At 42.6% G+C, this 14342-nt stretch overlaps 1 protein-coding gene across 1 annotated transcript in view; it reads left to right on the top strand.

Moving 5' to 3' along the window:
- The window catches only part of GRIA3 (glutamate ionotropic receptor AMPA type subunit 3), a 154888-nt gene that overhangs the window by 105401 nt on the left and 35145 nt on the right, over positions 1 to 14342 (top strand). The window contains exons 12-13 of the mRNA XM_026089538.1: positions 5508 to 5884; positions 13333 to 13531. Coding sequence (XP_025945323.1) covers positions 5508 to 5884; positions 13333 to 13531 — 576 coding nt within the window. The remainder of the gene's footprint in view (positions 1 to 5507; positions 5885 to 13332; positions 13532 to 14342) is intronic.

Here is a 14342-nt window from a genome sequence, read left to right as displayed (position 1 = left end):
AAACTTCCCTGTGATTTTAGTCTGCTGCGCTGTGTGTAGCTGCACAGGGAGCGGAAGCGGCTCTCCGCTCACCTCTCACCCTCCGGTTCCTGCAGAAGGGAAGCGCAGGTCAGGTGGCAAAAGGCAGCCGTGAGATGCCCCGGTCGCGGTCAGGCTCAGATACTGGCCCTGTGCACACAGCCGGCTGCGTGCAGGCGGACGTGTGTCCCCTCCCCTGAACACCGAGCCTCGGCTGCCCCGGGGAGCGGCAGAGCCACGCTGGCACGGCTCGGCGCTGGGCTCCGGCTAGGAGCCCCGGCACGGTGCTGTGCTGATGGGGCTCCTGCTCTTCAGCTGACTTTCGTCCGAGCACAGAGAGTGGAAGCACATGCCTGTCAGTAGCTCAAAAATCAGACATACCTTTAATTTCTCCATTTGCAAAAGACAATAGTAATATCTCAGAAGGAATTGCAGGTATCCAAATAGAGCACGTTTTGGACAGGGAATGTGCTTAACATTGACAAGCCACTGCAGACATGCCAGTTGCAGTTTTAACACAATAACATTTTGCACCACTCAGCTAATACACATTAAAAATGCAGAGCAGCATGTTGCTAGTCAGATATTGGCTGGTGTTTCTAAATAAGTGCAAGTTGATGTGTTAAAAACAAGCGTCCCCACAACCTGGCCTCTCAACACACCCCAATATCCTTGGCTATAGTGGAGTCTATTTGCAAGGTAGCTTTTACTAGCAGACACCACGGGTGACGTGTTGCTCTGTCTGACATCCTTTTCTGGTGCCCGGAAGCCTTAGCCTGCCCTGAAGAGTCCTCAGTGGCGCTCGCAGTCAGTGGTCGCTCCAGAGCGTTGTCTTCCGCCGCTGCTGCTCGCACCCTCGTTCAGCACTGCCAAGGCGCCTGGCGTTTCGGCTCCTGGCGGACACCAGGCAGTGAGCACCTGGCATGCCGTGCCCCTGCGTCGGTATGCATGTAATCCGAGTGCTGGGTGGCTTCCCAGAGCAGACAAGGATCTTGCAAAGTGACTGTAGGCCAGACCCACTTCTTGAAAAGCAACACACCAGCAAAGAAATTCTTCACTTCTGCGAACAGAAATAAACATGTACCAGCAGGCGCACAGCCTGAACCTCTTGCTATCTCTAGTGCATGTCTTTGGAGTTAGGAAGACTCACCTTTAGCTCTGCAAGTGGAAGAATTCAATCCCTCCTTCTGGATTACAGAGATGAAACATCTTATCTTTTTTTTTTCCCTCTCTTCGTGTAGAGGGATGTTTCCATTTACTGGTTTTTCTCCCTCTCCTTAAGAGTCTTGAGATTTGCAGCCCCCTGGAGCCAGGTCTGAACGGAGTGGGTAGTGCTGCAGTGCTGCTTGTGCTCTCTAAATCCATCCCTCCCATGCTGGTGGCAGAGACCGCACAAGCCTCACACAAATCCATGACATTTCTCTCCCAGCTCAAATACATCAAGACGACGTTTGAAACGCCATTAGTCATGAGTGATTAGCAAAGCTTAGTTGTTGAAGTTCTCAAAAAAACCCTCCAGTTCTGCACAGGGCAGGGTATGTTTGTGGTTGTGGTTGGTTGGTTGGTTGATCTAGTTCATTTTTTATGGGTTCTGCTTATCTGCAGCCATAACAAGGAGGTTCACAACTGTGCTGCAATTACTAATGATCCATTAGAGTGCTGTGAGCTCTCCAAAAGCATCTTTTCCAAGTACTATAAATTTAAATAAGTAAAGAGCGGTCTGATTTTAACCTCTACAGTGTAACTGGTGTTCAGGGAAGTGGTAGGGAACCAGACTTAGGCCTTGGATTGTGGCTGGCCCACTTTCAGTGCCGTAAATGTTGATGACCTCATTAGACTCTATCTCCCAATCCAGTCTTGTTCCCTCTTYGGAGGACAATTACTGCCATATTCATTTAGGAAGTGAGGGTGTTTGTTGGTGTTCCCAATGTGTTGGAGGTCCCTAGGAGGAGGTCCATCAGCAGTATTAGAAAAAAAGTATCAAAGTTGGTAGGAAAGCATGAAGGCAGAAATGTCTCAGAAAAGTAAATGTTTGTAACCCATGTAATATTAAAATGCAGTTATTTACCAAGAATTTCATACTGTATAATATGAATGAGGAAGTGACATAACAGTCTTTTGGAAACTGATTTGTCGGTGCTCTGCAGAGCATCAGCATCCTCCTCCCGACGCGTCCCACAGGAGCATGCTGCAGGATCCCTGCTCAGCTCTCACCCAGGAGATGCAGACTTGCATACATGCTGTGTCAGCACTCAGGAGGGGGTCCACAGTGTCTGCTTTGGCGATTAAAACAGGACTTTGGGAGAATTAAATTTCTCTGAGTCCGAGAAAATGCTGCAGAAAGTAAATGCTCTTACGGCTGAAACAGCCTGCTCCTGCTTGGACCAGCTGCTCCAGGGCTGCCCATCTCCGCGCAGAAGTACCCGGCAGCAGGACTGCCACATGAGCTCCACTTCGCCCGCGGAGCCATTGCTAAGGCCCTGCAGGGGACCTGATCCATTAAGCTGGCTCTAATAAGGATTAATATGTGAGAACCTCGTTAGTTCAGCACCAAATGCAGTAGCCATGATTGAAACGCTTCGTCTTCCAGCCAGCAGTGGAGTTTTGCTACATTTAAAATTGATATTCTGTGTACTTCTCATACCTACTGACTGCATACATTTAATATTTAACAGTAGTTTAATAAGCAGCAACTAAAAGACAAATATGTGTGTTGGGGGAGTTCTTCAGTGAACACGTTCCAGGATTATCCACACTCTGCTCCTGCCTCCCCAAGTCTCTCTCTTACTTAGACCATTGACACATTCGTCTAAAGCCAGTAAACACTCRGGCATCCAAAAGCAACCGGCATTTTCAGGTTGTATATTCAGGCAGCATCAAACTAGATTTTTGCAGTAAGTGACCACAGATCAGGTGATGGTTTTCTCCTCAAGGAAGGCAATCACTCGAGGGGAAAGGCAACGTACCAGCACGCATGAGTGTCTAAAGGAGCTGAAGAGGGCTGTGAAAGTACACACCGAGGGCCATGCTTTCCGAATGGCTTCCTCACTCGCACATACACAGCTTATTTGATTATTCCAAGCAGTGACCTTGTCCACGTACTTCGTACACCCGTACAGATGCTAGGAGAGATTCCTGGGTGGCTAGAGACAAAGCGGAGGTGGTGGGTGCAAACGGGTGTTTCGGGTAGGGACGCTTGCTGTAGGAGGGATGGTGGAGGGGCCGGACCATGGGCAGACAAACTACCTTTGATCTCGGCCTTAAAACAGCTAGAAATCGCCCCAGGCTGACTGCAGTGACACTGAGGCACCAAGCAATACACCGTGTGAGACTGCAGTTGGCTTTTCAAGAAGCCTTTGCCATTTTTGTTTGCTAAACTGTAAAAAAAAAGCCAAAACTGTCTAGTAGGAAGAATGAATCAGATATTAATAGCAATCACGTACATCACCATGAGATTTAAATAAAGGCATATTCAGTTCTTCTCTTGCACGGATTTTAATCGYTTCTTGTTAATCTTTCCTATTCCTTTTAATTCAAAACTTCTACTTAAGCAGGTTTTATTTTTTCCATCAGAAAAAGATACATACTTGCCAGCTGGAAACAAAAATGTAACTTAAAAGGTACACAGTGTTTTAGTCACTTGTAAGTTAAACTTTCCCTGAGAATTCTTGTTTGTTCTTTCTGAAATTCATGAGCCATGAATAGCCATCTTTAAATAGTATCAATATCATGAATAGTTATAGAGTATTTAAAATAAGACAGAAAATTACAAAAAGTTGTATGTAGTTACGGAGACTCTAGTAATAATGAAAGCATTTTTTTTTTCAAAATGTTCTAGTCCCCTCTATTGCAAATACTGATACCTGCTTGACTACTTTGCTGAATCAAGAGCTAAATTATCTAAATAGCACGACTTGAATCTCCTGGTACAGAAATACAGATACAATTAAATATATCGAAAAATCTGTTCTGCAGTGTTGTTTTTAATCAAGTAACTAAGTAATTTTTTAATTCGCATTCTTATCCTCTAGTGGAATCCAGCAAAGATGTAGTGGTTGAAAGGAAAGGGTACTGGTTTAGGGTCCATCTCGTTGCAAACACCACCACACCAGTGAATGACGGATGCAGTGAGGCGAGATTATGCTCCCAGGAGACCCTGCCCCGGAGCATGGTCCCTATTATAGCTCCATAGGGCTAAAGTTCTGTAGAGCAGGATGATATACGTTATCCTGACAAACACTACGTTGCGTTCTTCCCAGATAATACGAGCTATTTACTACTCAGGGATTGCAGAGCTGGGTGACTGCTCGTCAGCGCCCGCAGGAAGGATGGGCTGTCCTGTGGTCTCAGCGCAGCGGGATGACAGGGATCATCCGTCTGCCCGAACGCCCCTTTCTGCAGCAAAGTGCTTAAGGAAACTTCTTAGCCCCAAGCGCAGGCATTGCTGTAGTTACTGCTTGTGGTAACACAGGTTGCTACGTTTGTGTGGCTGCTTCATTCTCCAAGTGGATCATAGGAATCTGTTTTATGGTGCAGTGGGAAAAGCCGAGTAAGAAAAGTCATTGGTTCCTGCCACCCCACTACTTTACCCTCTTCTGTCCCTTTTGCAAGGGGGTTTCAAAGGAATATATGTCTGGTAGTGCCCAAATCCAGCTAAAATTCAGTGACTACTTCTCTTAGGTCCCCTTTAAAGATCCTGGACTAATCAGTTAGTCCATGGAGCTTGCTGAAAGAATGAAAGAGAAAATATAAATACAACAAACACATAACTTGCCCAGAGTCCTCAAGACAGATGGACAGATATAGACCATCACTAGTAAGTGACAGAGGAGTCAACGGGCAAGCGCTTGCCATGATACAGTGTCTAGGATGTGTAYGAGGAAAACCTTGTCAGAAGGGGAAAAGGACATGCTCTCCAACTAGTCCAAGAATTATTATTAGCTCCCCTTCCTTGAATTAAATAATGAACAATGTCAAACAACTTGTTAATGAAAAAAGGAGATTAAAAGGCCATCAAATAGTCCACACGAATTTTAAATCCCTATCGTGATCCCTTGTTTTGTTGCTATGATATAATTTATGTGCTAACAACGGTTCATGGCTAATCTGGACATTAAAATACAATTCTATATGCAGTCTATGCTGACACTATGTACATTATCCTAGGAATTACAGCTTCAGTTGCAACCTCACTGTCCAGTTTATTTAGTGTTTTATGAATCCATTTTAACTGAATAGAAATGTTGGGTACATATCTCCCTCTGCCTTGAGGCCCTTGCGCAGAATTGGTTGTAATTTTTCATGCTAATAATTTTCTATCAGCATTATGAAGTCCTTAAACAACTTCAGTGAGTGTAAAATAGTCTGCAAAGCAAATGTTATCTACTGACTCTTGTAATTTATCATCTGATTCTTTAACCTGAGACCCTAGATTGCAGTCATGTTGCCACCGTTTTGTAACTAACTTCAGTTTATTTTTCCCTTTTCAGAGAGCAGATATAGCTGTTGCCCCACTCACCATAACGTTGGTGCGAGAAGAAGTCATAGACTTTTCGAAACCCTTTATGAGTCTGGGCATCTCCATCATGATCAAGAAGCCTCAGAAATCTAAACCTGGCGTATTTTCTTTCCTGGATCCTTTGGCTTATGAAATTTGGATGTGTATAGTCTTTGCTTACATTGGCGTCAGCGTAGTTCTTTTCCTAGTGAGCAGATTCAGCCCCTATGAGTGGCACTTGGAAGACAACAGTGAAGAACCGCGTGACCCTCAGAATCCTCCTGACCCTCCAAATGAGTTTGGAATATTTAACAGCCTTTGGTTTTCCCTGGGTGCCTTTATGCAGCAAGGATGCGATATTTCTCCAAGGTTTGTTCCATATCACTCCATCACCTTTTTGCATTTTATGGTCATATTCTGATGCCATGGTGCATATATGTTACTCTTTCAAATTTTTATTTAATTTCAATTTTTTTTTGACATTCCATTCAATGCTAAGCTTCATCATCAAGCCACTATGCTTGCTAACATTCACCTCCAGTGTGAGTGGCATTGCCTTTTAATGCCATTTATTCGTTTCTGCAAAACTTATATACACCATGTTGAGGCTGTAAAATGCATAGGGTTTTCTGTTTTCAGCAATGCTTGGAGGGCTACCGTGTTTTTGCTGCATATCTCATTTTACGGTCATCTGCTTGGTGCATATAACGTATTTATTATGTTTTGCAAAATAAGATCTGTTTATTTTTTTAAAAGTCACATGCAACAGCACTTTAAAACACCTCCCCACCTGTCATGGCTTCTGCTAGTCTTTAACTTTCTTTTGTGCCTAATTTCTCTATTTTCGTTCTTGTTGAACCATCCTTTCATCTATTACTAATTTGCTTTCCACCATGTTTCGTATGTTCAGGTCTCCATATGTGCCCCTCTAAGAGTTATTGTGTACTATCCTTTATATGTATCATTACTGAAATCTAGTCTAATCTATTGTCCCTGTGCTCATAGCCAATATGGTCCAATAAGCATTGCCAGGTTCTTTTTTTCTTCACGAAGACAATCGTTCTGAATAAGCCTTTAGCAAAACACGTTTGATGATGGTTCCGTTTTAACAGAGAGCACTGGTATTAACAGTTGTAGAATTGTATTTCTTTTTTAAAGAAGCGCTTTGAAAACCACCAGAGAATAGTGAAGAGCTCTCTAATTGAACAATGCATACCTCAAATGTTTTTTTCAATAATATATATATAGTGTTTCTACATATACACTGTTATAATACTTTGGTGATGTGCCTGTGATAAGCAGTAAAGCTATCTAGTTTCTTAGCAATGGAGCAGAAGTGATATTTTGTATGACAATATTTTAAAATCCAATCTACAGCTATCTTAATTATTAAAAATACCCATTTAAGACAAAGAGGTTGCAGTTTTTCCTTTTCACAAGGTTGCTAATTAAATTAAGAGAGCCAGGTATTTTCTAAATAGTGAAAACATACCTCGGCAATCTCCATAATTTGGTACCTTTTTCAATACCTAAATCATTGAAAACTTACTAGGTTTTCCTCAACAATATAGTGGTATAGATCTTAAGTAGTCTCACCGAAACCAGTTAAAAAACTGTGAAGTTTCATGAAAAGGATCGTGATTTTTACCTCTTGTAGTGATCCTTTAAGTTTGCAGTCCCGCACGTTCAGATCCCCTAACGATCGCAGTGAAGTCCAGGGTTTTCAGAGGTACTAGCATATACCTGTTGCTTTTTGATGCAAGCAATTTGTATGTTTTAGAAGTTTTGATAGCAGTAATTAGATTTTATATATAACTGACACATGCACCTATATCTATATAAAATACACACACAGCCTTTTTTCCTGGATATGATCATGCGTTCGTTTTTGCAGAGATATCAGTGTTTCAGTGTGCTGCCTCACTGCATAGTTATAGCTTTTAGTCTATTCCTCATGTTTATACGCTGTGTTTCTGCTCTATTCCTAAATTCTGTAATGAAACTATGCCTTTCTGCTTGCGGTTAAAGGTGATGAGTAGTGATAACATTTAAATTGCTGTTGACCATGTGTGTGCTCAATATAAAGGACCGGGAAATAAGCACTGGGACATCACATGGAAAGCTGCAGGCATTGCACTGTTTCCACTAGGTCTGTTTATTGACAGTAAATAGAAGAGCATAGGATTTTCGTTAAGCTCTCATGTGACTCTTTGACAAGTTCAGTCATCTACCTTACATAATGAGTGGGATATATTCTGTTTTTTTCAATAGTACCATGATCAGTGCCTTGGAAGTACCTACAAGAAAGAGACAGAAGTAAACCTATTTATTTTATCTATCCATCAGTAGCTGTTAGCTCAGTATTAATACATGACCCTCATTTGAAGACATCGTTCAGCTATTTTGTTATCTTTCATGATAACTGATTCCAGGCAGTTACATGAATTGTTACTGAAAAAGGAGAAGTTTAATGCCTTGTTTTAAATTCCAGAAACACTGTTCCTTTGACTGATATGTTGATTTAAGTTGATTTAATGTCAAATTTCTTTTCCATAGAAGGGACTRTTCCCAAGTATTCCATTCTGAATCCGTGTCTTTGTAAGGTTACACCATTCACAGTACATTGCCTATATGAATGTTTCATACTATTTTATTGCCATTAAAAGGGGCTTCATTCTTCCATTGTGAGTTTTGTCTGAATACATTTCTTATATGAGAGCGTACAGCACTTGTAGAGAGATGCCGACAAGCAGTCTGGAGAGATCACTTTTGTACTTGCTGAGAAAGGCTCTTTCAGCTGCCTTTGTGCGGAACAGCTGTGACATCTAATGACTAGTTAGATCTCTCCTCGGTGAGTATGCTGTGCGGATATTCCAGAGGATATATCCCTGTACTCTCCTCTCTGCATTTAATAGGAGTCGTCTAACCAGAATCAGATAGCAGCCGAAGGATGGTGTTGAGTTCATCCCTTGATGGAATCAACATTTGTTCCAGCAGTTTTGTTCTGCTATCAAAGGCTGCTGTGTTTTCTGCCTAGCAAGCTAAAGTATTGAAAATTCACTTTTGAGGGATCAAAAGTGGATTATTAAACTTACATTAATGTAAGATATGTACGACAAATGGAAACAGGAGAAAACACAGCCAAATTTGTAACACTGTTTTGAGCAAAAGTATCTTTGAAATCTGTATGAGACCATTTATTTTCATTTTGCTCTTTATTCGAGTGGAGCAAAGGGCCTAGAGTAATTAATTGCTTATGGAAAAGGACAGTGTTTTTTCATTAAAAATTATTGCACGAGGCTGGATGTTTAAGAGGGTATTTTTGCAGATTCCTGTCTTCACAGCAAAAGATTCAAGAGACTCCTATTAAAGGCCATGGGAATGACTCTCTGTGGGACTTTCAAAATAGCAAAGAGAGCTGGGCAGCTACATGCTTCTGAAAGTCCCACTGCTGATTCCTGTGATGAGAGAACGGAGCATCTCAGGTCAGACCTTTAGATGCTGTTGCCGTGTGTTGTCTCCGTAGCAGAGGTGAGGGCCGCCTGGCCRGACGAGGCACCTCGAGGAAGGCAGAGGGTTTGTGGGGCGTGTGAGCAAAGGACCGAGCTCATAGCTTAGAGGGTACCAAACCTTGTGCGTTCAGATCGAGAAGGGGTTCCAAACGTGCAGATTTTGCACCAGAGAAGTTCAGGGTTATAAGGCAATACAGTCATCTCAAATCGATCATAAAAGCCCAATTAAAAACTGAATAGTGTGAAAAGCTCATTATTACAGGAGATTACAATTGTTTTATGGTCATGAGTAGAAACAAAATTCAAGCTACTGAATAAATAAGATTTTGTTTGAATGTATTATTGTCCTGGAAACTGAATGTGAATTTGAATATTTATTTTGTTTTTCTCTTGTTACTAATTTGCTCTCATTTAACTCCATGCTTCCTTTTAAATTTCCCATCAAGGTACGCACACTTCCTGTTTACTTCCTTTTTAAAATGCCATCTGACTTTGTTTTGATAATTGTGTTATAATTCTGTTATACCAACACTTTGTTACTCCTCTCATTTGTTAACTCCTTGATTCACTTTAAAATAATTTTGTGCAATGTATTGATCTATTGAGGTAATTTGGAAAACTATGTGCTGGGATAAAGCACTAGTTGTTCATTTTTAAATTACAACGCTGTACACTTGGACAGGTATGTCTTCATCAGAAAAAGCCGTGTTGGTATTAAAAGCTGTGATAGATTTTTCTGTAATTATAATCTGAGTAATGGACAAACACATATGTGGTTCACAGTGCAAAACATTCAAATAGTCTTTTATTACCATCCCAGTGTTTATGTGCTAACCCTTTTTCTCCGTCATCCCTCCACACCAGCCCTGCAGTGGGTATAAGGAGTCTCTATATCAGCAGATGGACTGGGGGGAAGGGTGCTTTTGGAAAAGGAGGCTGCCAGGCCGGGCGCAACTGCGTTCTGGTTCTTTGACTCTCTGTATTTCTTTCCTTCAGTGTCAGCTTTGTGGTTTGGGGTTTTTTTTTTTTGCCCCATCCTGTGCTTAACACCAGTTACAGCTACGTTAGCCCAGAGTGCTTCATAGTGGCAGCTGTTTAATCTTCCTTTTTGTGCTCGTTGGAAGACTCTGGGAGAAGCAACTCTATAGTGGCATCCAGTTTTCTTTCAAGTGACCTCCACTCTTCTGAAAACTGCTCTGGTCCTCATCCAACAAGACCCCTCTCTTGCACTTAAGAGCCTCAGGGAGTGCCTTCTTTGAGGAAGCCAGCCATGCCCAGCTTCTCCTTCCTCTTGGCTGTTCTCCACTTTTTGTCCTGTATCTGTCTGACTTGGTTTGTGCAGGTGGCAAGATCTCTGGGGCGAGATATTTTTACATTTCTCTGTGTGTAATGTGCTGTATGAACATGCAGCTCGACACAGACATTTTGTTGTTACAGCATTATGTGGACTTGAGGTTTCATTGCTATGGAAAATGCTTGTCTTCCTGCACATCTTCATCCCAGCAGCCCATTTGTCCTGCAAGCAGAAGAGGCAGCTACTGATGCAAGTAAGACATTTCCTAAGGGAAAGTATAGGGAGAATGAACCCATACTATTGTGTTTCCTATTGTTCCATTAAATTTATCTCAACACCCCAGCAAGGGTCTTTTCTTCATCTTCCTATTTCAAGACCTACTTAAAGCAAGAAGGCCACAGGAACCTGGAAACACCAGATAAAGCTCGTCTTCTTGCAGTCAGCCAGATGTTACATCTGTTACTTGCTAGCCAGACTTCTGCGTAACCTGGCTCTGAAATTGTCAGCCCTTCTGCAGGGAAGAGCTTGACACAGGTGGGAAGTGTGTTGTGGGACTTTGAACAAAAGGGGATGAATCTCACCTGATGTAGCCATCTAAAAGCGATATGCTGTGTTTTAGTTAGGCACCTTGGTTCCCTCCAAAGTCGTGGGAGAGAGATGGGCACCTTCAGTTTAATCCTATACAAGAACAAGTGAGATAAATCTTGTTCTGAGGGTGCCTCTCTCCTCTCTTTCTCTCCACCGGCTCCAAGGGGAGTCTGCTTGACTAGCTTACACCAGGTACTGCTTTAAAGATGGCTAAAGTTAGGTCTTAGCCCATGTGAGAGGTTTACTTGGTTTGTAGGGTATCAAGTTTCGCAAAGTGTCTAAAGCCAAGACCCTAGCTAGTGAGGGAGCCAGCCACGAAGGACCTTAACCAACTGCAGTATCCCACAGGATGCTCACTTGTTATCTACAGAGAAAGTGGTAGAGAGAGGTAGGGAGATGCCTTGACTCACTCCACTATTTTGCATTTATATTTCTGCAACTTACCCTTGCAACCGCCTGTTCAGTAGCCTTCTTTGAGTGAGCACAGCTGGACCACAGCTACAAGCTGAAACTTGGAAGCCTTTTACCCTCCTGGGAGACCCTCGCGAAAGGGCGGAAAGCCTCCTCAGCTTGCCAGTGATCTGCTGGCTGTGTGCTTGCCCCAAGGAAGCGAATGCAGGCCAGAGCACTGGTGATTTTTTCAGAGTTCACACTGCGAAAGTCGTTGCTGCCTCGTGGACAGAGAGGTGATGCTTCACTCCTTAAGCTGCCTTAAGCATCGCAGCTGCCTGAACCGCCTTGCACCTTGCTGCAGCCTTGGCATAGCAGTCCCTGCCACTGCTGCCTGCCTGCCCTGGTCGCATGGTGTGTGCTGTAGTCCATGGCTACCAGCCTGTATCTGGTATCCTTTCAGTGGGAATTGCTGATTCGGTTTCTTGGGAAGAGAAGAGTGGAGATTAATAGCATTTCACCTCTTAGTTTGTTTCTCCACGTGCCTCTACCCTATTGCAGACTGCTGTGTCTGTTTTTATTGTGTTGGCAGTATTTTCCATTGGTTTGTTCTTTGATGCTGGGCAGATTTTTCTTTCTTTCTTTTCTTCTTAATAATTTAATGGGATTCTTTTTTATGGCTCAGGCAATCTGAGGGTCTGGCCCAGGCTAGCCAGTTTACCAACTAACCCCCCTTGTGTGAGCGGGGAGGGGGCATGTCACGAGACTTTTGCTTTTTTCCTGTCTCCATCTGTTGGTAGGACAACTTGTACCCACTGTCTGGGGATGGCACTGAGGGACTTGAAGGAAACAGATAAACAGGTAAGAGATTCTCTTGTTTTCTATTTCTTCCCTTCACACAAATTGATGACTACAACACCCAGGTTCATTGGATTTAATATATTTGGGACTTGATTCTTCTTCCACTGATGTCAGTAAAGACTAAAGGGAAAACAGATCAAATATCTTTGTCTCAGCTGCTGAAATGATTCCTGGTCAACATGCTTTCCGTTAAGGGTGTGGTGTGTACAGTACAGATTACCCACCTGGCTGTATGGAGTGGCGCTGGCATCCTTCATCCCCAAACAAGTATTTTGAGCCTGATGCTCAGTTGCTTTAAAGCAGCAAAGAGCTCTTATCAACACAGGATCTAGACCTCTTGACAACTAGTCATTTTGTATGTTTAGACACTGACTTTTTTCATCCTTTGTATTTTTATAAGCAAATAGAAAAAAAAAAAAGATTATGATTTTTTTTTTCTGCTTCTTTCTACATTGCTGTGGTGGTGTGAATTATAAAGCAGGAATGTGCTTGACTTGGAACTGTGGATTTTAGACATGCAAATTTTAATTAACATAAAATAAACCAGCCTCTCTCCTCACATTGATGTGCAGATTCAGTCTCTAATTCTTGCTAGATCATGAAGAGAAAAAGGTACTTGATAATTTTTGTTTTATTTGTTTGAATGTTTACTCAAATTCCTTTTTGCAGTTTACCATGTTTTACATTTTAAGAAGCAATGCAGCCAAAGATGCATTCATTTCTTCCAAGCTGGGCAATCTCTGCAGATAACAGCAGTGCTGCTGTGCTGCAGCAGGCAAAACTAATCAAGGGGAAAGGCTGGCCTAATACAGAAGACAAAAGTCTTCTGGCAAAAAGACTTCTCCAAGAAAGGCTGTGCAGGAGGTGTCAGCAGAGCTTGTTCCTCCCTGAAAGTCACTCCCACCAGACAAGCCTCAGGATGGGTTTGGCTCAGAAGAACTATTTCTTAATTGATTGTCCTTGTTTTCACTCAAAGATTGAAGAGAGAGTTTAACTAGGCAAGAGAAGGTACCCTCAGAGCTTGCTGTCCTGGGGCAGGCTGTCAGGAACTAGCTTGTGATCAGCCTAGTCACAGATATCTGAAGAATCTGGGCAAAAGGGTTCTGCACATGAAAAAAAAAAAAATCAAGGAATGTCTTCCAAGCAATTTGATGATGTGTGTTTTTCCATAGATCTCTCTCAGGGCGAATTGTTGGAGGAGTCTGGTGGTTCTTCACTCTCATCATAATCTCTTCCTACACTGCTAATCTTGCTGCCTTCCTTACTGTGGAAAGGATGGTTTCTCCCATAGAAAGCGCAGAGGATCTGGCTAAACAAACTGAAATAGCCTATGGCACTTTGGATTCAGGCTCAACCAAAGAGTTCTTTAGAGTAAGTCGCATGATTTAAAGCAGTTCTATTAAATCTCTGTTAGAACTTTTCTAAACTGTAAATGCCGCATACACGGGGGACCATGGTCTTCAGTCATTCGCTTCTACTTAACTGTAATAGCTGTTCTGATGAAGGCAGCTTTTTGCAATCAGGACAGGCCTGAGTGTAAATTTTAATACCAAAAGGCATTTTAACAAAATCAGTGGTTTTGCTGAAACCTGAAACATCTCAAGATGAAAACCTATTGCAGGTTGTTTTTTTTTAACACCAGTTTCAGAGTCTCAGTATGTTGGGCAATAATGCAGTTGTTAGCACAACATTTAGCAAACAAAACTCTTGGAGAAGTGCCTGTCTTGACCTACTTGTTCTGCTTGCCCAGCTGGCAGCCATTAGTGTCACCCAGCGATGCTGTTTGCTTGCCAGGATGAGAAGGGGTTGAGACGCTCGTGTCGCTGTTGTTACATTGATTGCTGCCGTTGTTGTCGCTGGGCCTCCGTTTCTCAGGAGGTGTCTGGCTGTGCCTGCATCAAGAGATAGCAGGTAAAACCTTGCACCCCAGAAGACTATGGTGTGTCCTAGGTGTCTTAGCCTGGTTGCTGAAATGCTGGAATTGGAGAAATTGGGGGAGTGGGGGGAGGGTTATATAAATTTGTTTTAAGATCTTTCTTTCTTTCTCCACTTGCCAGGCCRCAGGCAGAACCACAAAGGGTTTGATGAGGGCCATTAAAACTTCTAACTATGACCTCGGGCCAATTTTCTGTATCTAAAAATTGCGACCTGAACAGCTCTTATTTCTGGCCTTTTCAAGTAT

This window comes from Apteryx rowi, unplaced genomic scaffold (genome assembly GCF_003343035.1).
Source record: "Apteryx rowi isolate R43461 unplaced genomic scaffold, aptRow1 scaffold_82, whole genome shotgun sequence".
Taxonomy (NCBI): Eukaryota; Metazoa; Chordata; class Aves; order Apterygiformes; family Apterygidae; genus Apteryx; species Apteryx rowi.
This window is presented reverse-complemented; position numbering and strand designations above follow the sequence as displayed.